Source organism: Trichosurus vulpecula, chromosome 1 (assembly GCF_011100635.1).
Source record: "Trichosurus vulpecula isolate mTriVul1 chromosome 1, mTriVul1.pri, whole genome shotgun sequence".
Taxonomy (NCBI): Eukaryota; Metazoa; Chordata; class Mammalia; order Diprotodontia; family Phalangeridae; genus Trichosurus; species Trichosurus vulpecula.
Genome location: NC_050573.1, coordinates 158,120,153 through 158,145,076, shown reverse-complemented (window position 1 = coordinate 158,145,076; position 24,924 = coordinate 158,120,153). Strand labels below are relative to the sequence as shown.

The following is a 24,924-nucleotide window of genomic DNA, read 5'->3' as shown; positions in this document are numbered from 1 at the left end:
CCTGAGCCTGGCTTTGCCCCTGACCAGTGAGGGAGTGGTGTGATCTTGGAGAGCTTACTTAATGCTCCTGACTCCTAACATGCTCATCTGTAAATGGTTTTTGTTAAAACTTCAGTTTCTTCATAGGTAAAATAAGAGTGGTTGAAGACAAGATTCCTAGGAGCTCTAAAGTATCATTCTATAGCTTTCTATGATTTGATACACAAATAGTGTATTCAAGGGCCTTTGATTTGTGTCTAAAGCATTGCCACAGATCCATTCCAATACTCCATTTTTATTCCAGGAGACATAATGGCACAACTTTATGCAAAGTCTCACAACCTTTCTTAAACCTTCCTCTGCCCCCAGACCGTTTCCCTCCCCTGAATTTTCTGTTGCCTGTAAGAGTCATTCTAATATAATGGGAAGAGCTCTTGACTAGGAATTAAAAAAACAAAACACAGCATCCTGGATTCTAGTCCTACCTTGATCGGTCTCTATTGAGCCTAAGCTGTTTTATCTTTAATGGAAAATAATAATTGTGCTACCAATCTCATAAAGCTGTTGTGAGTAAAATACTCTGTAAAGGAGAATAAACCATAGCATCAATCCAAAAAGCATTTATTATTAGGTGTCCCTGTGTTAGGCCCCAGGGATACAAAGAAAATAATCTCTATCCTCAAAGAACTTGTATTATACTAGGGGACCGGGAGGCAGGGAGATAGCAATATGTTCACATATAAGAAAATACAAGATATGTACAGAGTAATTGGGGGGAATGGAGAACTAATAACTGGGAGACTCAAGAAACACCTATTCTATGCTACAACTTTCCCAATATTCCAGAATATTCCAAAGAAGTAGTTTATGCACTGAAAGAATCTGACTCAATTCATGCTAATTACTGATATGATATAGACCCACTTGGGATTCAATAGGTGAGTATCTGTAATAGACATTGTCACATAGTACCTTTTTTGTGGGCTAGAAAATGACTGTATTCAGTTTTACAAAAATCCAAATTAAAATCCAGAGGAAGTAATTGTATTTCTTTTCTTTTCTCTCTTTCTCTCTTTCTTTCTTTAACCTTTTTAAGCAATCTCGACACAGAAGAACTGTGTGGTAAGTACCTTTAAGAAAAATTAAACTCAAAGATATCAGTATGTAACTGAAGTTTGTTTGAGACAGGAAGGAAATAAAGGGTGGGATATATAAATGATAAATATATTTGTGTGTATATATATGTATATGCATATTATATATGACTAATAGCCATTCCCCAATAGATAAGTGATCAAATGATATGAACGAACAGTTTTCAAATGAAGAAGTGCAAAACATTCACAATCACATGAAAAGATGCTCCAAATCAGTAATAACAAGAAAAATGCAAAACAAAGCAACCCTAAGGTTAAGCCACACACCCTACAAATTAGTGAAGATGACAAAAAATGGCAGTTGTCAATATTGGAGGGATTATGGAATAATACATTGTTAGTGGATCTGTAAAATGGTACAATAATTTTGGAAAGCAATTTGGCATGATGCAGATAAAGTGATTGAGATATCTATACCCTTTGAACCAGAGCCCCCATTACTTAGGCTTATGCCTCAAGGAATTGATCAATAAGAAGAATGTCCCCATATACTCCAAAATTTTTACAGCAGTACTTTTTGTGGTAGCAAAGAATTGGAAACAAAGTAGACACCCATCAGTATAAACAAATTGTGATACATAAATTTAATGGAATACTACTACATTGTAAGAAATTATGTGTGTGGTGAATACAGAGAAACATGGAAAGATTTATATGAACTGATGCAATAGTGAGGTAAGCAAAGCCAAAACAACAATACACACAAAGTAAATGGAAAGAAAACCACACACCAAAAAATTCAAAAGTGAATGTAAAAAAATGTATAAAGATCAAGCATGACTTGAATGAAGTGATATGAGAAGACAGCCCTAGTCTATCTTTTTGTGGAGGTAGGAGGTCCACAGGTGTCGCACATGTTTTCAGACTTTTTCAAGGTATCAGTCAGTTGTCCTGATATTTTTTCCTCTTTAAAAATTTTTTTGATATTTATTATTTGTTACATGTGGTGGCTCTCTGGAGAGGAAAGAGGAAGGATACTTGGGATAACTCTGATGATGTGAGAAACAGGAGACATCAATAAAAACATTAAAAAATAAAGAAAAATAAAGAAAAAGAACACTGTGAACAGCTGCGAGAATGCAATAAGCATTTTTTTGCTATAATTTTTACTGAAATACAGATTTTGGGGACTCACTATCAAATGGGTTGGTATGTCATTAATTTGCTCATAGGAAAACAATCGTTTCTGTAATTAGTACATTACTTTCACAAGAGCAGATTCCCAACCAGTTTCCACAGACTGTTAGTATTTAATACAACTTCATTATCTTCTGCCCTTAATGTGTTTCTCTTCAAGTTATAGTACCATAGATTTCAAACTCGAAGATGTCATCAGAGGTCATCTGGTCTGATTCTACTATCATGTGATACTGAGGCATCATATTGTAGTGGAAAGAGTCCTGGACTTGAGAGGATCAGTTTCCAATTCCCACTCTGCCCCTTACTACCTGTATATCCTCAGGCAAATTATTTAACCTCTTTTGGCCAGTGCATCGTCACAAATGAAATTAGGAGGCTGAAACAGATGATAAGTAATGTGACTTCCAATTCTAAATCAATGTTCTTATAGTCCCTCAGTTTTAATGATAAAGTAACTGAGATGACAGGAGGCAGGGGCAAGATCCCAGGCTTTGGAACTGGAAGACTACAATACTTATAACCTATATCATCTTTGGCAAATTGCTTAATCTTTGTGGATTTTAATTCTCTTACCTATAAAATGAAGATATTGAACGGGATAAGGATTGAGTCCCTCATTAAAATGTAAAATTGTCATTTCCCTCTACCTGTCCAATAGGACTGGAACTTTGGCCACCCTTTTCAAAACAAATCCCTCAATGGTCACAGTTAAAGTTCTGTACAAATACACTCACTATGGCCTAACCAATGTGTACTGTCTTTATCTTTTTGATGAAATTACACTCGAAGAATGTGCCTATGGAAGGGGAATAGTTGTAAGACTAAGAATTTGATGCTATTAAAGATTAATTTGATATTCTCTGAATATCAATTATATCTTATATATGTCATTCAAAAACTTGTTCATAATACTTTTTTGTTTATTGTTGTTTAATCATTTTTCAGTCATATCTGACTCTTCATGACCCCTTTTGGGGTTTTCTTGGCAAAGTTACTGAGGTGGTTTGCCATTTCCTTCTCTAATTCATTTTACAGATGAGGAAACTGAGACAAACAGGGTTAATTGACTTGCCCAGGGTCACACAGCTGGTGAGTGTCAAAGGCCAGATTTGAACTCATGAAGTTGAGTCTTCTTGCCTTTTGCTTGGCCTTCTATCCACTGCGCCACCTACCTGCCCACACTTCTTTTTTTGAGCCTACTTTAAATACTGCATTGTTCCAAATACAGAGCATCCATAAATATGAACTATCTCCCTAAAACAAATGTTTTTGTTAAGAAATAACTACATAGAGGTTAACTGGAAAAATAGCATCACCATAGGTCTCATATAAATCCACATTTGGGGAAAAGAATATAGACTATATCCTAATCAATATAGTGACTGTGATAGCTAGCACAACCAAATTTGTAATGAAGAGGGGTATTTGGAGCTTTATCCCAGGGTATCTGGGCAGCTAGGTGGCACAATGGATGGAGCACTGGGTTTGGAATCAGGAAGACTTCTCTTCATGAGTTCCATTTCAACTTCAGACACTTATCAGCTGTGTGACCCTGGGCAAGTCACTTAATTCTGTTTGCCTCAATTTCCTCATCTGTAAAATGAACTGGAAAAGGAAATGGCAAATATCTTTGCTGAGAAAACCCCAAATGGGCAAATGAAGAGTTGGATACAACACAACAACTCAGGATGTTCATCCCTGGGGGTGTGCTTCCTGACCTTTGGACCTCTGACATGTCCCACACAGCACCAGACCCAAGGGTCGTGCCCCTCTCTTGGTAACCATCTTCCCCCTAATGCCAAATAACCCCACTTTGCCACTTCTACCTCTTCCACCTCAGTATTCTTCTCAGTCGTCAACCAAGCCATGAAAGTCACGGCCAGATTTTCACATAATCAGAGTAGACCATCCTCTGCCACACCTTGCCTCTGGCTCAACTGAATGTGCTTCAGGTAGCATAATTCCTAGTTATGTCTCTGAGTACAGCTAGGGATGAGTTCTTCTGAGATTCTCTATCTAAAGCCATAGGCACTTCCCTAAGATAGTAGCATCATTTCTAGTATATTTTTCTTTTGTCCTTTACTCTTCAAATACCATCTCTAGTACTTGAATATCATTTTTTCAAGCTCATTAAACTGCTAGTGCATTAACAACAAATGCAACATAGAATCCCAAATAGCAGAATTCCAAAATAGTGAATCTCAGAACATTAATTCTGCATAAGAAACATATGCAAATAAATTGGCCAGTTTCCAAAAATATCAATAAAAAGACAGGATTTCTTCTACTCTTTTTTTTTCTCCACAATATCTACTTACTGTTAGCCTGAATGAAAATAAAACATGAAATCAGATCTGAGTGAAAAGTAAGATGTGTTTATGAAGAAATAGATCATGCTTACTGACTAATACATACGGACAGAAAAATCCATGCCTTACTATTGATCCTCTGTTATCTATTCTTCAATTAGATATAAAATAAATTTCAGCAGCACAAAAATAAGACATATATACCAGTTTCCCCATTCATTATGATTAATGTGAATCATCATGAAGCCCATATGTAATGAGGATGGATAACTGGTCTCTTCCAATGTCCCCACAACATGAATGTGTGTATGTATGTATACACATACATGTACATATATACATATGTGTTTATATGTGTATACCTATATGTACATGTTTTGGGGGGGGAGGGCAGGGCAATTGGGGTTAAGTGACTTGCCCAAGGTCACACCGCTAGTAAGTGTGTCGAGTGTCTGAGGCCAGATTTGAACTCAGGTCCTCCTGACTCCAGGGCCGGTGCACTACTCACTGTGCCACCTAGCTGCCCCCATATATCTACATGTTGCTATAGATGGTGTTTGTAGACAAGGTGGGATTTAAACACCCTCCAATATAAATTTTGGGGCCTCACATCTCTCAGGTGTGTGAGACACCCCATTTCTCTAAGTTTGCCTTGCTCCTCCAACCTGTCCTCATGTTACCAGGTCTGAGTTCTCAGAGATAAACTATCAGTAGACATTCACACTGAAACTCTCTTTGGGTACTGGGATAACCTTCTTGAGGAGAAATATACTTCCCTTAACTTACCACTCTAGCCCTTTAACCCCCATCCAGTATTTTCTGTCCATACAACCAACATAAGGCAAAAGGACTACAGATACATCTATATTAAATAAGATACATGAATAAAAAATCACAATACACATATATGTCTGGATCCCATTCTCCCATCAATGCACACAATAGTCAAGCAGTCACATACTTCTAAGAACCTGGCATGGAAACATTAAGGAGGGAAGTTCATATGCTTGAGGCAATTTGCATCTCTAAAGTGAGGCCCATTCAGGAACATCTACACCCCAGGGTCTGGTGGTCAGATGTCTTGGCATCACCTCCCTGATGTCATGGTCCTCTTTGAGAATGAAGGACAAACAGCAGTGGCAGCAGCAGCAGAAACACTCTAGGAAACTGCTAACTATTGATCTTCACAGCTCTTCAGACTGGACCATGAGAAAATTCTTGTCTCTACCAAACATAGTCTCTATAAGCTTTCAATTAATTAACCATCAGCCTTGAAAAGGCATTTAGAAAATATTCTCTTAATATAAATTACCATTCTCTGTAAGCCAGACAACTAACTTCCCAGTTCATCAAACCAGCCATCTCCAGGCCATATGGACCATCCTGGCCAATTATTCACTTCCTTAGATGGAGCACTGTCCAATCAAAACAGAGCTTGCCACAAAACAGCTCCTGGCTGTGATAACAAAAACAACTCTAAGGTCCTCTCTGCTTTTCCTTCTCAAGCCAGAAGTGGCAACAGAGAGCAGCAAGCCTTTAAGCAAAACATCACCTTTCTCCAGCTCTAGGTGAAGTGAAGGGCAAAAGGTATTAGTCAATGGAGTACTTGGCAGAGATAATGTTATCTCAGCTGAAACCTTCTCTCAGCTGATAGTGATTGTCCATGTGCCACTGACTTCTTTTGCCCTCCTGTTGTTTTCTTACTAGAGTACTTGAGTAGAGTACTAGAGTTCAACGGCTGCAAAGAGGTGTTCTTGACTTGTAGTAAAAAGTAAGACCTTTTACTTAAAAAGTCACAGTTCTCCTAATTTCTCCTAAGATACTGATAGTCCTTTTCCAATCAATAGTTCAGCATCCAAATGTTCATATGATTTCTCATTTTCTCAATTTTATCTTCTTTAGACATAATACCTATAACATAATGCAATATATAATATATGATGTATGTCATTATATATAATATTTATGTGCAGATTAGCTAAGGTACCATCATCCTTTGCAGCTCTATAGTCCTCAACATGTAGTCTCTCTTTTTGGGTCTCTGGAAATTCTATTTCTTCATACATTTCTCTAGACTTAAATGAGTAAAAGATTTCTCTCAGCCTCTTTATAACATTAAATTTTCCCCACACCAGTGAGGAATCATTCCACATTTTTGACAAAGAGATTCAAGTCCTCAAATTTACACCACAGAACATATTCTTTCCAAAACTGTCCATGATCCCTTTTGAAAACTGTGTTTCTTCACATGCATATTTTGAAAGTTTATATTAAAACAACCTCTTTTCAAAAAACTTACATTATACATCAAAATGTTGGTCCATCACAAGGGCTGTCTGTGTCCCACACCTTTTGACAAATAATACAAAATTCTTCCTTTACACAAAAGCATTTTTTGTGCCCTTGTCATTTACTGCTTCTTTTAAAAAGAGCATCAAAGAGACTCTACCTTACTTTCATTCATTCATTCAATTAGCATTTAAGCACCTACCAACAAAAAGGAACAGTGCTAGAAGCTAGGGAGATTAAGACAAAAAAACGAAATGGTCCCTGCCCTCAAGGAACTTTTTTTCCGCTGAGATAAACACCTTAACACCGTTAAATCAATACAAAATATATAGGAAATAATTTTGGTTAATGAGAAAAGGAGGTTAATGAGGGCAGTTAGGGAGCTCAGCAAAGGTCCTTTACAGAAAGTAACTTGAACTAAGTCTCAGATGAAGTCATAGGGAATCCCATCTTGCTTTTTGCCCTTTTCCTTTCCACTGCCCTATCTAGCTAAATATACAGGATGATCATGGCCTGTCCCTGTCATCTTGTAGGAAGTGAAGTGGATAATTGAGGAAATTAACCAAATAATTCAGGGGAAAAGGGAGGAGAAAGCCTTTTGCTTTGTACATGTTTTCTTGGCGTTCTTTGATTATCAGTTTAGTTGCCAGTTTTCCATTTGTATTTGGTTAACAGCTTTGCTTAAGAAAAAGCAAGGTATTGGGGGCTGAGAGTGGTGAAAAGGAAATTTTAAATGCTGCCTTTTTCTGGCTTTGTTACCTACCTTTCCTGTTGCAGTTTGTGAAACGACACATTATCCTATCTAGAGACTTCATATTTTTAAGGTATCATCTTCCTTTTGACTTTAATCTTTTTTTTTCCTGTAATCATGATAAATCAAGTAGCCACACCCACATCTCAACATCTTCAGTGAGTATGCTTTTAGAAAGCTTTTAGAATCTCCTCTCAGGATTTCATCCGTGATTTTTTTTTTTATTAGTGGAATGCCTGGAATGCTCAGTATTTCTAAAGGTTGCTGCAATTTTTTTTTTATTCAAGTCATACTGAAATTCATGTTTTATGTTCTTCCTCTCAGTACAGGAGTATGCATCTTAATCACTGGAATTATAATGTGGTCCTTTTTATTTTATGGATTTTGTGTATTCTGACTGAAATAAAGCATTGAAGATTTTTGTTTTATTTGTTTTGGCTGGGGAAGAGGGTAGGCCACTGTGACTTCTTCAGTTTTGTGGACATGTGGATATGGCAACTTGGAGTTTTAGAGTTGCTTGGAATAGTGGGAGAATCGGAGCTTTGCCCAGGATTATACAATATGTATCAGAGGAAGAATCTAAACCTAAATGTGATGTTAAGGTAGGCACCACTAGGACAGGTTGCCTGTTACTGCAATTATATTCACTAAAATCAAATATTGCAAAGATACCTGTCCACGTGTAAGGAATCCTCCTTCATGCAACAGAAATTGTCAGCCATGGAACTCCTGATCATATGTACTTTTAAAAAAAAAAGTTTTATTGATTTGTTTTTCTTTTAGAAATATCTACAGATTATTCCCACTCCATGAGAGTAAACATAACAAAGTAATTAAATAAAACAAATAGTACAGTGACCTGATCTGAAAGTGCCTGAAATATTCCATATCTGTATCACCCCTGTAAGAAATGGGAGGAGGAGTTTTGTTTCCACAGAACTAAAGGTGTGCTTCCCTGCCCTCCCCCACCCCAGCTTTAGCAGAGACCAGGCCTCAAGGTCGGTCAGGTGAGAGGTCAGAGGCTTGTACCCATGTGCATACTTTTTGAGAAGGAAGTCTAGGGAATTAGAGAGGCCAAACCCACTTGAACCTGTTCAAGCTTATCTAGGGTCTGGTCTTGGTCAAGAATCCAGGCCTACTGATTTGCATCATTTGCATATGTTCAAGAGGGAAAGTAGGGGAAGTAAAAGAATATAGTTTAATCCTAAACTAGGACAAGGAAAATCTAGTTAACTTCACTTTTGCTTCTGTATCCTTATTATCCTATTTATATAAACTGTATAACCTAGGAAAACTATGTAAAAAATAAAGATTGTAAACTAACCATGACTCTAGCAGGAGTGGAGGGAATGGTTACCCCTGCTCCTGCAGCTGTATCAGGGTGTGAGTGTTCCCTCGAGCACTACACCCGCTCTCTTGGGGAGCATAATAAAATGCCTTCCTCTGCCCACTCTGGTCCTGAGTTCTTTGGGTGTGAATGGGCAAATCACATGGGTTTTCCTAAGGTCAAGTGAAGGGAAGCAACAGGCAGCGGAAGCTCACCAGGCTTACTCCTGGATCTTGTCTTGGGGTGTCCTGTGATCCCCACTGCGGTGTTAAGAGGGCTACCACTCTGGATTCCCTTGGGGAACCCTGTGGTCTGCACGCCTTCTTAAGGGGACATCACATGGGACTTCTGGCCCTGTCTCGGGAGCCTTGTGATCTTACTGCCATCCTAAGGGGCCATCACTTGGGTCTTCCTTAGGGTCTGACCCCTAGGAGGCCCTGTGATCCCCACAGATTAAGGGATGGCTACCACTTGGTCTTCCTCTGGGAGTCCTGTGGTCTGTACAGCCTTCCCTAGGGTATCACAGGGTTCTTCTTCAGGACTTTGGCCCTGCCTAGGAAGTCCAGTGATCCCCAAAACCACGTTTCTCATACCCCCAACTGTCTATTTTTCAAAAAATCAACAGAAATCTATTTTCTTTACCTCCCACCCTCACCTTATTGGAAAAAAAAGAAAAAAAACAAATTTCTGGTAACAAATATGTATAGTCAAGCAAAACAAATTTTCTCAATATTTATGTCTTATTCTGCACACTAAATTCATCCCCTCTCCATAATGGATGGCATGTTTCATCATCAGTCCTCTGGAATCAGGAATAGTCATTGTACTGATCATAGTTCTCACAGATTTCAAAGTTGTTTGCTTTTTCATTATTGTATAAGTTGTTCTCTTGGTTCTTCACGTACTTTTGAGAGAAACCAATTGAATATATAATCTCTAAATATCTAAATGGTTTTTTCTGTTGCTTTTACTTTTCATTTTTAATTAAATTTTCTGCTACTATTAAAACCTATTTTATATTTGACACAATACTTTCCCACTTAATATTCTCCATTCCTAACAGATGTTAATTCTTCACATCTACATGCTGGGGGCTGGCAATCTCAGGGTTTGCTGAGGGTCAGTTGGTCTGAGGTTTAATTTCTGCCACTGTACTTTGACTCTCCAGCGCTGGTAAGCCTTGCAAAGCTGAGCTGATTTTGTTTTGTATTCATGCCATCTCTGCTTCCTGTTGCAAATCTAAAGGGAGCAGGATGATTGCTTTGCTGCCTCTAACCAGCTTTTAAATGTTTTCATAACCTCTCTCTTTTATACTACACCCTCTTTCAAGCCCTGCTCTTGGTAGCTAAGTATTCTGAGGTATTTATAGATATCTGGAAGATAATTGTAATGAAACTTCATGTGCCTGGGTACTGAGAGCATAACTGAGCATAACAATAAGAAAGCTTTGTGAGCGGTATCGAATATATTTAATCATACAACCTCTGTACTTCCTGGCTGCCAATTAAATGTTAAACTAAAAAATTCTAAATTGAGTTTAAATAGTATCTCTGAAAATTGAGGGTGTAGGAACTATGAACTGATATGACTAATGGGTTTAAGGTCAATCGATCAATCAATAAACATTTATTGAGGACCTGCTATGTGCCAGGCACACTCAAGTGCTGGAGATACAAAAAAAAAAAGAGCAAAAAGACAGTCCCTACCCTCAAGGAGCTTGCAATCTAAGACAGCCAGGTTTCCAAGGATGGGATTGTATCCTAGAAACCAGTCAGACATTAGGATAGCCCCTGCTTGTATTACTAGATACTGGAGCAGCTTCCGGGGTCCTTCAGCATGCCATAAGGATGTGGATTGACAACACGTGTTCTGCCTTAGCATTGACTAGGAAGGGAAGAGGGTAGAAGATGATCCAAGGAGGATCTTATAAATCCAGAAGACACAGGAGGTGTTATGTTTCCAATGCCTCACCCCACTCCACCCCCAGCCAAAAACAAAAAAGACCTAGTAAATTCTGGGGATATCTTAGAGGGTTTAGAAAAATTTAGAATAACCTTAAGCCAAACAGCTCTCTGTGAGATGCTGACCTTTTTTAGCTTTTCAAGTAAGAGTTAAGTATATGGACTTGGTGACAACATTTTCAGCTGTGACTTTTTAAATTGTTCCTTATTCTATTGTTAATGTCTGCCAAAGTGGTTGGTAAATACTCTGAATATAGTCATTGTTAAGCTTTGGTGGTTTGTGGCTCAAATGCCAACTTCCACCCACAGGACAGCATTGCTGAAACAACAAGGCACACCGAGGGAGAGACAGGAGGCAGTACCTGCCAGGAAGTCAAACCAATAACACCGTTTAAAGTCCATCTTCCCTCAGATGCAGAGGGTAATACCAAGGTCTCTGAACCTGAGTCTTGGAAATAGCAGTGCCCCAACAAAATCATCAGACCTATTTCCAGCTCAGTCCCTGAAGTCATCACTGAGGGGAGTAATCATTGTGGGGGAAGAGTCCATTTTCCTAATCACCACAAGCAATAATTGCTGACCAATGGCCACCAACAGGCAGTCTTAGAAATGGCATCATTCCCAAGTTCCTGGTCCTGCTTGCAGCCCAGGCCTCATAGCTATCAATCCAGGGAAGTGACTTCTTTAGAGAACGGGCCAGTCAACCTCACCAATTGCCACCTAGAGAGTCAGCAAGCCAGCTTAGCTGAAGTAGCAGGGCATGCTGATGGAGAGACAGGAGCCAGCAAATGCCAGGCAAGTTGAACCATTGCCACTACCACCACTTTGACTACCATTTCTCCTTAGACCGTGATGGAGACAGCCAGGACCTGGAACACAAGAGGTTTAGGATAAGCATTGCTTCCAGCCCAGTGCCCCCAACCATCATCCTAGGAAGCAACCAATATGGAAATGAAGCCTGGCAACTGCTCTTACAGGTGCTATAACCACAGCTTCTGAAGTCCCAGAAAAGAAAGTTCTTATCACCAAAGACCTTGGTATAGTCAAAAGATTCATTACTAGAAACTGATATGATTTTATCAATGGTTAACGAAATTTTTAAAAAAAGAAACATTGACATCTGCTTTGCCACTGCATTCTAAGGACCATGGGACTTTTCCATCTGACTTCTAGATGAAACCTTTCATATGTGATGTCTTCCCCATTAGAATATGAGCTAGTGGCCAAGATGTCTGCTGGAAAGCAGAGATTTGCTTAAGGAGTCCTCCAAATCCCTCCAAACACCTATAAAAATGGTTTTGAACAAATTCTAGAGCTGCAGAACCCACAAAATAGCAGAGGGAAGCAGGTCTCCAGCCCAGGACAGCCTGGATGGTCACTGGGAAGGGTCTATCACACGGTGCCAGGAGCAGAGCACAGCCCAGCCTGCTAGGACAGACCAGATTGGGAGTCCACTGGAGCAGGCCCTGAATCATTGAGGTGTGGCAGTTACCAGACTCCACAACCCACAAACACCAAAGACCATGGAGAAGGTTAGTGGGTAAACTGCTATATCAGGTTAGAGAGTGTCTGGCCACCAGCCCTGGAAGTGGCAGAGGTGGCATGGGTGGAGCTCCAGCATCGGCTGCTTTCAGAGTCCATGGCTCACACAGTGGGAGGAATCAAGCAGCAGACCAGAGTGGGAGTGCAGGGCTTGCTTTGCCCTGCTTGGATCTAGGTCACAATCCTGGTTGGTGGTTCTTTGGTGGGGAGGAGCGCTGCTGTGGCAGAGCTTGTGGTGACAGTGGATGTAATATCAATTAAGTTGGGGCTTTCTTACTGTTTTAAAATGATTAATTAAGTGTCTTTGATTGAGTCTTACTAGGTGCTAAGCCCCAGGCCCAAACCCCTATTAGGTGCTTAACCTATGAGGGTGTGAATTGGTAACTAAGGTGGGGCCCCAAGTGGGGCTAATTAAGGGAGGCCTGATTAGATCTTTGCTCCTAAGTTTGCCCCAAACCCCTAATTACTGGGTGCTAAGCCTATGTGAGTGTGAAGCTCCCAGGGTCCTAAGGGGAGGTGCTAACTCCAGAGCCAGTCATAGGAGCCTAAGTTCTGGTTGCTCAGATGACATCTGAAACTGTATAAAAAAGAGAAGACAGAGCCATTTGCTTAGTGCTCTCACTCTTGGTGGCATGCTGATGTGGAGACTCTGAGCAACTGTAGCTACGAGCCCTCCAACTCCTAAACCTGGATTCTGGGACTTTGTTAAACTCTGGTAACTATGTATTAGAATTTGAAACTGGAAAGACCAGTCTGTTGATATTTGTACTTTGTTTGTATTTTGCTCTGAAGGTTAGGGTGCTGGTTTTTCCCCTGAACTAAGTGAATGATGTCTGTATGCTGGATTAAAGTAAACTTTAAAACCCCTTAACGTTGCTTTCCTTAGTAAAGCAGATCAAAAGAACCTGGGGTTTTGCAGCATTCTTATTGTTGGGCTTGTGTTGGTCTTTTACCCCCACAACAGTTGCTATTTGGATTGTTGAAACAGTGGAGTAGAAGGAGTTCTGAAAACAGCAGCACAGCCCCTAAAGCTTGAGTCAAAACACTCTCTACTCTACAAGCAGTAACACCCTGACAAAAAGCTCAAAGGTCAACTAGTTGGCTGGGAATGTGGCCAGGCAGCGGAAAAGGGACGCAGACTCAGAGTCAGACTCTAAAATCTTTTTTTGGTAACAAAGAAGACCAAAACATACAGCCAGAAGAAGTCAACAAAGTCAAAGAGCCTACATCAAAAGCCTCCAAGAAAAACATGAACTGGTCCCAGGCCATGGAAGAGTTCAAAAAGGATTCGGAAAAGCAAGTAAGAGAAGTAGAGGAAAAATTGGTAAGACAAATGAGAGTGATGCAAGAAAACCATGAAAAACAAGTCAATGACTTGCTAAAGGAGACCCAAAAAATACTGAAGAAAATAACACCTTAAAAATAGACTAACTCAAATGGCAAAAGAGCTCCAAAAAGCCAATGAGGAGAAGAATGCCTTGAAAGGCAGAATTAGCCAAATGGACAAGGAGGTTCAAAAGACCACTGAAGAAAATACCACCTTAAACATTAGATTAGAGCAAGTAGAAGCTACTGACTTTATGAGACATCAAGATATTATAAAACAGAACCAAAGGAATCAAAAAATGGAAGACAATGTGAAATATCTCATTGGAAAAACCACTGACCTGGAAAATAGATCCAGGAGAGATAATTTAAAAATTATTGGACTACCTGAAAGCCATGATCAAAAAAAGAGTCTAGACATCATCTTTCAAGAAATTATCAAGGAGAACTGCCCTGATATTCTAGAGCCAGAGGATAAAATAGAAATTGAAAGAATCCACAGATCGCCTCCTCAAAAAGATCTCAAAAAGAAAACTCCTAGGAATATTGTCACCAAATTCCAGAGCTCCCAGGTCAAGGAGAAAATACTGCAAGCAGCCAGAAAGAAACAATTTGAGTATTGTGAAAAACAATCAGGATAACATAGGATCTAGAAGCTTCTACATTAAGAGATTGAAGGGCTTGGAATATGATATTCCGGAGGTCAATGGAGCTAGGATTAAAACCAAGAATCACCTACCCAGCAAAACTGAGTATCATACTCCAAGACAAAATATGGATTTTCAATAAAATAGAGGACTTTCAAGCTTTCTCAGTGAAAAGACCAGAGCTGAATAGAAAATTTGACTTTCAAACACAAAACTCAAGAGAAGCTTGAAAAGGTAAACAAAAAAGAGAAATCATGAGGGACTTACTAAAGTTGAACTGTTTCGTTTACATTCCTACATGGAAAGATGATGTGTATGATTTATGAGACCTCAGTATCATAGTAGCTGAAAGGAATATGCATATATATGTGTACATGTGTCTATGTGTGTGTCTATGTATGTATATATGTAGGTATGTGTATATATGTGTATATATATGTGTGTGTGTGTGTGTGTGTGTGTATATATATATATATATATATATATATATATATATATAGAGAGAGAGAGAGAGAGAGAGAGAGAGAGAGAGAGAGAGAGAGGGCACAGGGTGAGTTGAATATGAAGGTATGATATCTAAAAAAATAAAATCAAATTAAGGAATGAGAGAGGAATATATTGAGAGAGGGAGAAAGGGAGAGATAGGATGGGGCAAATTATCTCTCATAAAAGTAGCAAGAAAAAGCAGTTCTGTAGGAAGGAAAGAGGGGGTACGTTGAGGGGGAATGAGTGAATCTTGCTCTCATCGGATTTGATCTGAGGAGGGAATAACATACACACTCAATTGGGTATCTTACTCCACAGGAAAGTAGGGGGAAGGGGATAAAAAGGGGGGCAAGATAGAAGGGAGGGCAGATTGGGGGAGGAGGTAATCAAAAGCAAATACTTTTGAAAAGGGACAGGGTCAAGGGAGAAAATTCAATAAAGGGGGACAGGATGGGATGGAGGGAAATATAGTTAGTCTTTCACAATATGAATAATGTGGAAGTGTTTTACATAATGATACATGTGTGGCCTATGTTGAATTGCTTGCCTTCTTAGGGAGGACGGGTAGGGGAGGAAAGCGGGGAGAGAATTTGGAACTCAAAGTTTTAAAAGCAGATGCTCAAAAAAAAGTTGTTTTTTCATGCAACTGAGAAATAAGATATATAGGGAATGGGGCATAGAAATCTATCCTTCCCTACAAGAAAGTAAGGGGAATGGGAATAGGGGGCAGTGCAGTGACAGAAGGGAAGGCTGACTGGGGAATGGGGCAATCAGAATATATGCCACCTTGGAATGGGGGGAGGGTAGAAATGGGGAGAAAATTTGTAACTCAAAATCTTGTGGAAATCAATGTTGAAAACTAAAATATTAAATAATGAAATAATTGTTAAGAGCAAAAATAGAATAGGAGCTAGTTCAGAGCAGGGGCTGTCTTGCTTTTCAGTTTGTATTCCCCACCTTCGCAGAGTGCTTCACCAGTCATGAACTTTATGTCAATTAGCTATTTCTATTTTTATTGCATTTTCCTTTGAGCTTTGAGGCATGCCCCCATGGAGACTTCTATCTTAGCACCCGCTACAGTAACCCACACAATTCTCCACTTTACCTGCCATGAGGTTAAGATACTATGTTCCAGTAAACTGTATGCTCCCTTAGACGTGACAGAGACCATAAAGCAATGTGTTGATTCCTATCCATGGAAAACAGATAAAGCAAGCTAATAAATATTAGTCAATTAATCATTTGTTTTCTTATAGAGATCACATGTTAGACATTTACACACAGATACTCAAACACAGTCTGCAGATAGAAGATCTGGGTTAAAGTCCTGGCTTTGATATTACTAATTGTGTAAAGTTAAGCAAGTCACAGTCTCTCCGAACTTGTTACCTCAGTTGTGAAATGGAGATAATGATACCATATTTACTGCACAGTTTTGTTGTAAGGAAAGCTCTTTGAGATCCTTAATGTATATCAGGTAACATCTTTGGACAAAGTGGCTGACTGAGAATTAAGAAACGTGGGTTCTAGTCTAAGATTATTTATCACATGCCTAATTATATTCGAGGCACTATATTAGGATCTGTGGTTTCAACGACAAAAGCAAAAATTTTCCTCCTGCCCTCTAGGGTTTTACATTCTATTGGGAAGCTAGGATACAACATGCAAAGAGATATGTTGAGGTGGGAGAGAACACTAAACACTCCCAATGCAGGCAGGCACTTTCTTTGCAACCTACAGTGGCACTAACCACTAGGGGGAATGAGCAAAGGCTTTCCAAAGGAGCTGATTCCTGAACCAAGCTTTGAAGGAGGCTGAGACATCTAAGAAGCAGGAGTGATAGGCGCATGCTTTTCAGGGACAGGAGCTAGTCTATGCCAAAGGACAAAGGAAGGCATGGAAGGTTAGAGATCAGGGGACGGCAAGCGGGGCAGATTGGCTGGAGTGCAGAGTACAGGAAAGGAAATGATGGGAGATAAATCTAGAAAAGCAGCGTGAGCCAGAATACGTCCAATGGTAGCCATCTCTAGGGCAAGGGCCAGGAGGAGGGGGAGGGGAGAAGAAGCAGGGAGGAAAAAAAGGGAAATTTACATGATAATTTCTGTGAGTTTATGCAGAATAGATGGAACTGAGTGCCCTAGTCACAGACCCTTAAACTGGAAAGGATCTTAGACCCGATTTCATTTGACCTGACCTCTCAACCAATGTAATCCTCACCTCTGCAAACTCCCTGGCAGGTAATCGTCTGGTTAACAAACACTTACAGTGGCAGGGAACATACCGCCTCACAAAGTAGCCCAGTCCATTGTGGAACAGTTCTAATTATCAGAAAGTTCCTTTGTATATTGGACTTAAATTTGTCTCTTTTATAACTTCCACTGATTGTTCCTAATTATACCATTTAGATTTACAAGGAATATACGCCACATTCTTTTTCAGATAGATAAACAGATAAATAGGCATATGATAGATAGATAGATGGACGATAGGTAGATACATACGTACATTGAGATACATGGATTGATAGTTATGTATAGCATACATACATAGATATAGATGATGGATAGATAGAGACACGATTGATGATAGATGGATAGATAGATGATAGGTAGATACATACATAGAGATACATTGATCAATTGTTACATATATCTTACATAAATATAAATGATAGATACACAGAGTGAGTGAGAGAACATTTACTAATTGTTATGTTGGGTAAAGTTCCAGGCCCTTGGGATACAGTCAAAAGCAAGCCAGATCATCTCTGCCATCAAAGAACATACATCTATAGGGATACCTAAAAGCGGGTACTTGCAGAGACCTGTTAAATAGATGCCCTGGGAAATGGCATGGAAGTAGATCTAGTTCTCTGAAACATAAGCCCCAAGCCCCCCTTTCACAGCTAGGAGACTTAGGGAGCAAAGTCAAAGGTTTTGGTGAGAGAGAGATAAGGATGATTCCTGGAGAGTAAGTGACATAGTGTGGAGAGGGCAGGAAATAATTTGTCGGACCTGATTTCTAGAAAGATAAACTCACTTAGAAGAGCTAGAGACACAGAGGTTGGATCTAAGGTGTTTCATCTGACAGTTCTTTAGTTATATGAAATCGGCCAGCCAGGTCTTTGTTTCTTCACCCATTCCTCATATGATACCATTTCTAGAACTTTCTCTATCCTAATAACCCCTCCTCTGAAAGTGTTCCAGTTTGTCATTCACCCTCTCAAAATATGATGCCCTGGATTAAATGCAATACTCTAGCTGTGGTACAACTAGGAGAGAATATGGTAGGACTATCACCTCTTTTGATCTGGACAGAAGATTTCTATTAATGTAGCCAAAATTCACATTAACATTTTTGACAACTTCACCACATTGTTGCCTTGCTTGTATTGAAAAAAAAAAAACCTTCTCACTCTTTTCCACGTGTTAAGCTAGGTCTCCCCACACTATACTTGTCCTTTTTAAAAAATAATTAATAAGTATTTCTTTTCTCTCTCTCCCTGCCCCTAATTTAAAACAAAGCCCTTGTAACAGATATGCACAGTCAAACAAAACTAACTCCCATATTGACTATGTCCAAAAACATGAGTCTTGTGTATCTTGAATCCATTGCCTGTTTGTCAGGAGGTGGGTGGCATTCTTTATCACCAGTTCTCTAGAATCGTGGTCGGTCGTTGTATTGATCAGTCTTTAAAAGTTGTTTGTCTTCGCAATGTTATCATCATTGAGTAAATTATTCTCTGCTCGGGTCATTCAGTATCACTGTATACAGATCTTCCCAAGTTTCTGAGAAACTGTCCCTTTCATATTTTCTTATAGCACAACAGTATTTCATTACATGGGCAGCTAGATGGTGCAATGGATAGAGCTCTGGGCTTGGAATTAGAAAGACTCACATTCATGGGTTCGAATCTGGCCTCAGATGCTTATTAGCTGTGTGACCCTGGGAAAGTCACTTAACCCTGTTTGCCTCAATTCCTCATCTCCAAAATGAGTTGGAGAAGGAAATGGCAAACTACTCCAGTACCTTTGCCAAGGAAACCTCAAATGGGGTCATGAAGACTCAGATACAACTAAAATGACTGAACAACCACAAAATTTCATTACATTCACATGTCATAATTTATTCTGCCATGCTCTAGCTGAGGGACACCCCCTTAGTTTTGTTATTTTCTGATGTAAAGAGTTACTATCAATATTTTTATATATATGGATCCTTTTCCTTTCTTTTATCTCTTTGGGGTACATGCCTAGCAGTGACATTACTGGGACAAATGGTTCTTAAAATGTAGGTTCAATATTTGACTTTCCCACCCAATTGCTATCTTGCTACTTTTGGCCCATCCATCTAGTCTTTCGGGATTCTTTTAAATCTATCAGTACATTGCTAGCAGTTCCTCCCAGGTTCGTGTCATCTACAGATTTAATGAATATTCCTTCTATTTCCTCATGAAGGTATTGATGAAAGATTAAACAAAACAGGGTGAAATGTAGGTCCTGTGACACACCAGTGAGGATTCCCTCAAGATTGATACCATAATAGTTTGTTTTTCGGGAGTCAGTCAGGGTTAAGTGACTTACCCAGGATCCCACAGCTAGTAAGTGTCTGAGGCCACATTCAAACTCAGGTCCTCCTGCCTCCAAGGCCAGTGCTCTGTCCATTGCACCACCTAGCTGCCCAAAATAGTTTTTTAGTGTCATCACTGGGGTGTAATCTACATCTTTGGAGAGAATACCAATGATGATGAGATTTGATCCATTTAATCCATTTGAATATTTGAATATCATTAAAAATATTTCTAGGGGCAGCTAGGTGGCACAGTGAGTAGAGCACTGGTCCAGGAGTCAGGAGGATCTGAGTTCAAATGTGACCTCAGACACTTGACACATTTACTAGCTGTGTGATCTTGGGCAAGTCACTTAACCCCAATTGCCTGGCCAAAAAAAATAAAAATAAAAATGTTTCTATCCAGTAGTGCAAGAAAAGGGAAAGTTAGGAGGAAAAACAGGAAGATGCAGAAGCAATGCAACAGGGACAGTAGCCACCAATAGTGGCCACTATTACATGGTCTCTATGTACTATTATGTACTAATAGTACATTAATAAACTCTTATTCATAATAACATTATTAACAGTAAGATGATGATGACGATGATGATGATAAGAGGCAGTATGGCATAATGAAGACAGAGCTAGTCTCAAATTCTGGAAGATGTTAGGTCCAAATCCTGCCTCTGACAAATACTTTCTGTATAACTTTGGGCATATTGCTTAAACTCTCAATGTTCTAGGCACCTCTCTAGGGTTGTTACCACTATAGTTACCACTGTAAGCTGCAAAGAAGGTGCTACCCTCTCCACTGGCAGAGGGAATTTAGTTTCCTCCCCTGGGAATTTCTTGCACCCAATGAAATCACAGGTCCAATCCCTTTCCCTATTAATAATGATAGATGATATTTCTATAGGGCTATATGATTTACACATTGCTCTAAATTACTATGGCAACTCTGATATGGAGGGAAAGAAGGAAAGAAGAATTTGATAAGCATCTGCTATGTACCAAACACCATTCTAAGTACTTTACAAATATTATCTCATCTAATCCTCACAGAACCCTAGGAGACTATTATTATCCCCCTCTACACTTGAAGAAACTAAGACAGACTGAGGTTAAGTGATTTGCCCAGGATCACACAGCTAATAAGTGTCTGAGACCAGATGTGAACTCATGTCTCCCAGCCTCTAGCCCCAGCTCTCTACCTACTGTACCATATAGTTGCCTCCATATGGATGAAGATATTGAGGCTATGGTCACACAGATAACTACATGTCCAATACACAATTATATTTAATGGAATACAAGTGACCTGTTGATTTTATTTATGGGTAGTCTTCAAAATGTAGCATCACTGACTTTTTTTTCCTGGTATATTTCACTAGAAAAAAACAAAATTGGATTTTCATGTTTTGAGATGACTAGAACAGTGAAATCTGTGACACCCTGCTACTGAGAGCTGTTGGGTCTTTGAACATGCCTTTTCAGTGAATCCAGATTTATAGGATTTTTGTAGGAAAGAATGTTGCCTCAAAGATAAGAACTGCAGCCTAATATCTTTCTTAGCTGAGGTAAGACAAATTGGCCTATCGGTGACTTATTCTCATTTGAAAACCCCTCTACTCCTCAGTTATCATTGCCTTTTCAATTATATTTGAGTTCTGACTAAATATGTACTAGTGTACTTTTGTTCTTATAAAGTTGTAATACCTATTTGCATTTTTTCTACTTTCAGAATATTTTTCTCAGCACCTTGGAGAATATGAGAATGTCCTGGCAGCCCTAGAAGACCTAAATCTGTCCATCTTAAAGGCAATGGGCAAAACAAAGAAAGTAAGGGAAAACTCTATTCATCTTCTATTAAATATTTGCTTCCCCAAAGTTAATTTTAGTGGCACCTGTTAGCATTATCGAAAATTATTGTGATTCTTTTTTTAATTACAAACATTTGATTTCCTTTAATGGAGATCCCGATTCAAAAAAAAATGAATCTATTATCTAAGCAGTCAGTACTACTGTAACACTAAGCTTAGGTCTACACCTGGGATCCTTAGCCTTTTTTGTGTAATGGCCCCTTTTGACAGTCTGATAAAGCCTATGAACTTCTCAGAATTATATTTTCAATGCAAAAAAAAATAAAATAGCATTACAAAGGAAACTAATTTTATCAAAATGTAATTATCAAAATATTAAAAACCCAGTTCACTGACCAAGATTAAGAACCCCTGGTCTTCAGCATGACAAACACATTTGTTGAAAAATAAACTGGTGCCTTCGGGAGAGCCATGTACTGTATTAACACCTGTATTAATCCTATCCTTATTTTCAACTTGGTTTCTAGCTCAAAACATTCATATTGGTGATTTTATTGCTGTTGGATACAAGTTTTTGACGTTTTTTTTTGGTTGCCATATTTTTGCTCGATGTGATACTGAATTCCCTTTATAGGACGTCTAACTATTATTCTGTCATACCCTTTGGTTTCAGGATTCAACTTTTTCCTTAGAAAAAGACTTCCCTGTGATTGCTAGAACATGCATAATAATCTAGGATTGCTTATTAGTCAACATACTTTACTAAAGCATTCTACTGAGAATCCCTCAGTTTTTTGAATGTTGCTCTCAATACTCTCTTTTTTTATTTTTAGTTTGCCACATTCGGTTCTACATAATTTTGAGTTCCAGATTTTCTTCCCTCCCTCCCCAACTCCCTCCCCAAGACGGCATGGAATCCCATATAGCTTCCACGTATAACTTTGCATTGAATTAATTTACACACTAGTCAAGTTATGGAGAAGAACTGTGATCAATGAAATGAATCATGCAAAAGAAGAAACAGGACCAAAAACAAAAACAACCCAAAAACAAAAACAAAAGAGAGAAAAAGAAAGAAAAAGCAGGTGGGGGGGAAAGGTTAGCATGAAGTGTGCCTCAATCTGCATTCATACTTCATAGTTCTTTCTCGGGATGTAGATAGCATTCTCCATCCTGAGTCCTTTGGAGTTGTCTTTGTACCTTGTGTTGCTAAGAAGAGCGAAGTCTGTCAGGGTTGGTCCTCACAGAATCCATATATCTGTGGTTGTGTATAATGTTCTCCTGGCTCTGCTCCACTCACTCAGCATTATGTCGTGTAGGTTTTTCCAGGTTGTTATGAAGTCCGTATCATCCCCATTTCTTATAGCACAATAGTATTCCATTACCTTCACATACCACAGCTTGTTCAGCCATTCCCCAATTGATGGGCATCCCTTTGATTTCCAATTCTTAGCTACCACAAAAAGAGCCGCTATAAATATTTTTGTACATGTGGGTCCTTTTCCCGCTTGTGTGATTTCTTTGGGATACAACCCTAGAAGTGTTATTGCTGGGTCAAAGGGTATGAACATTTTTATAGCCCTTTGGGCATAGTTCCAAATTGCTCTTCAAAATGACTGGATCAGCTCACAACTCCACCAGCAATGTAACGATGTTCCAATTTTCCCACATCCTCTCCAGCATTTATCATTTTCCTGTTTTGTTATTTTAGCCAATCTGACAGGAGAGATGTGGTATCTAAGAGTTGTTTTGATTTGCATTTTTCTAATCAGTAGTGATTTAGAGCATTTTTTCATATGCCTATAGATATCTTTAATTTCTTCCTCTGAAAACTGCCTGTCCATATTTGACCATTTCTCAATTGGGGAATGACTTGTATTCCTATATATTTGGCTCAGTTCCCTGTATATTTTAGAGATGAGGCCTTTATCAGAGATACTAGTTGTAAAGATTTTCTCCCAATTTTCTGCTTCCCTCCTAATTTTTGTTGCATTGGCTTTTTTTTGTACAAAACATTTCAATTTAATATAATCAAAATTATCCATTTTGCATTTTGTAATGTTCTCTATCTCTTGTTGGTTCATGAATTCTTTTCTTTTCCATAAATCCGATAAGTAAACTATTCCTTGCTCTCCCAAATTACTTGTAGTATCAGCCTTTACTCCTAAATAATGAACCCATTTTGACTTTATTTTGGTATATGGTGTAAGATATTGGTCTATGCCCAGTTTCTGCCCTACCATTTTTCAATTTTCCCAACAGTTTTTGTGAAATAGTGAATTATTAGCCCAGAAGCTGGCCTCTTTGGGTTTATCAAAGAGTAGATTGCTATAGTTGTTGACTTCTCCATCTTGTGTTCCTATCCTATTCCACTGATCCACAACTCTGTTTCTTAGCCAGTACCAGGTAGTTTTGATGACTGCTGCTCTATAGTACAGTTTAATATCTTGTATGGCTCTCAATACTCTCAAAGACAACTTGGGTCTATCAGAAATTCAGAAGCATTTGGAAAATGCCAACTGCTTCTTTATCAAGATATCAGAATTTGATCTTAGTCATTGAATACATGGGAGAAAAAAGAGACTTTCTTAAAAGCTTTTGAGTTAGTGCTCAAAAATCTTTTGGGGGGCTCTTTCCAAGCTAACATTGCCATCTTAAGCCTGTCATATTTAGGCTTTGACAGAAACAGAAAACCCATTTCATACTGATGTAGCTTGAATAGCATTAAATGTACCATATTGGTAACATATTTCAATATATTCATAATAGTGTTCATGGGCTGGCAGGCCATAGAGCCCACTACAGACTTGATCCTGAAGTAATCCGCTACTCAGAATAAAGGGAAATAATCCACTCTTCAGTGCTTTTCCATTATTTCTTGTTACATTGCCACTCAAGTCAAAGCAGATAGGTATTTCAGTAATGATAACTATGTAAAAGATATTTAAATGAAGCTGCTGAAAAAATGCAAAATATTAGCTTGTCTGAGCTTACTCTTGTTAAATAGTCTCAGAATGAATTGTTTGACCAGTCAACTGTACAGAATAGGACCAGTGGGAAAAGGTGTCATTTAGCAACTACTAAAGATGAATAGAATGATGTATTTAAGAGCTACCTTGCAAATTAATTCCATACATGCTTCTGAAGAGTCCTACAAATATAGAATAAACATTGTCTCCTGGAGGAAAACCAAGAAAGAAAATGGTGCAATTGGGTATATATTAATGAGTATTTAATTTGACATAAAAATTGATCTTGTCCTAATATTGTGGCTGTTAAATAGGGCATGAAATACAAAATCAGAAATTAAATGCTGCCTTGCCATTTGGGGGGTTTTTAAATGTTTTTTTTGTCTTTCCATTTTTTAAAAAGATCTAGGCTTAAACTTATGCCACCATTTTTAGTAGTCTCCAAACATTGTGAGGCGCCATTTTGCTTCTCCCCTTATTTTGTCCCCTTTCTCTCTTTTCATTTCTCTCTTATCTCAGTTCACCCTCTCAGCCCACTGTGGGGTAGCATGTGGGAGTGGTGGGTGGTGGTGACTAGCATGTGGTGGTAGGGGGTTGGTTGAAACATTTCATTGCATTTTTACTCAGCCCCCATCCCTGCTTCATTTCAATAATTCCAGAAGAAACAGTA

The 24,924-nt window shown here is 38.9% G+C and overlaps 1 protein-coding gene across 1 annotated transcript in view; it reads left to right on the top strand.

The window, feature by feature from the left end:
* NECAB1 (N-terminal EF-hand calcium binding protein 1) overlaps window positions 1–24,924 on the top strand; it is a 288,957-nt gene that overhangs the window by 163,488 nt on the left and 100,545 nt on the right. Inside the window, exons 6-7 of the mRNA XM_036764554.1 lie at window positions 1,076–1,101; window positions 21,207–21,304. Of these exons, the coding sequence (XP_036620449.1) occupies window positions 1,076–1,101; window positions 21,207–21,304 (124 nt within the window). The remainder of the gene's footprint in view (window positions 1–1,075; window positions 1,102–21,206; window positions 21,305–24,924) is intronic.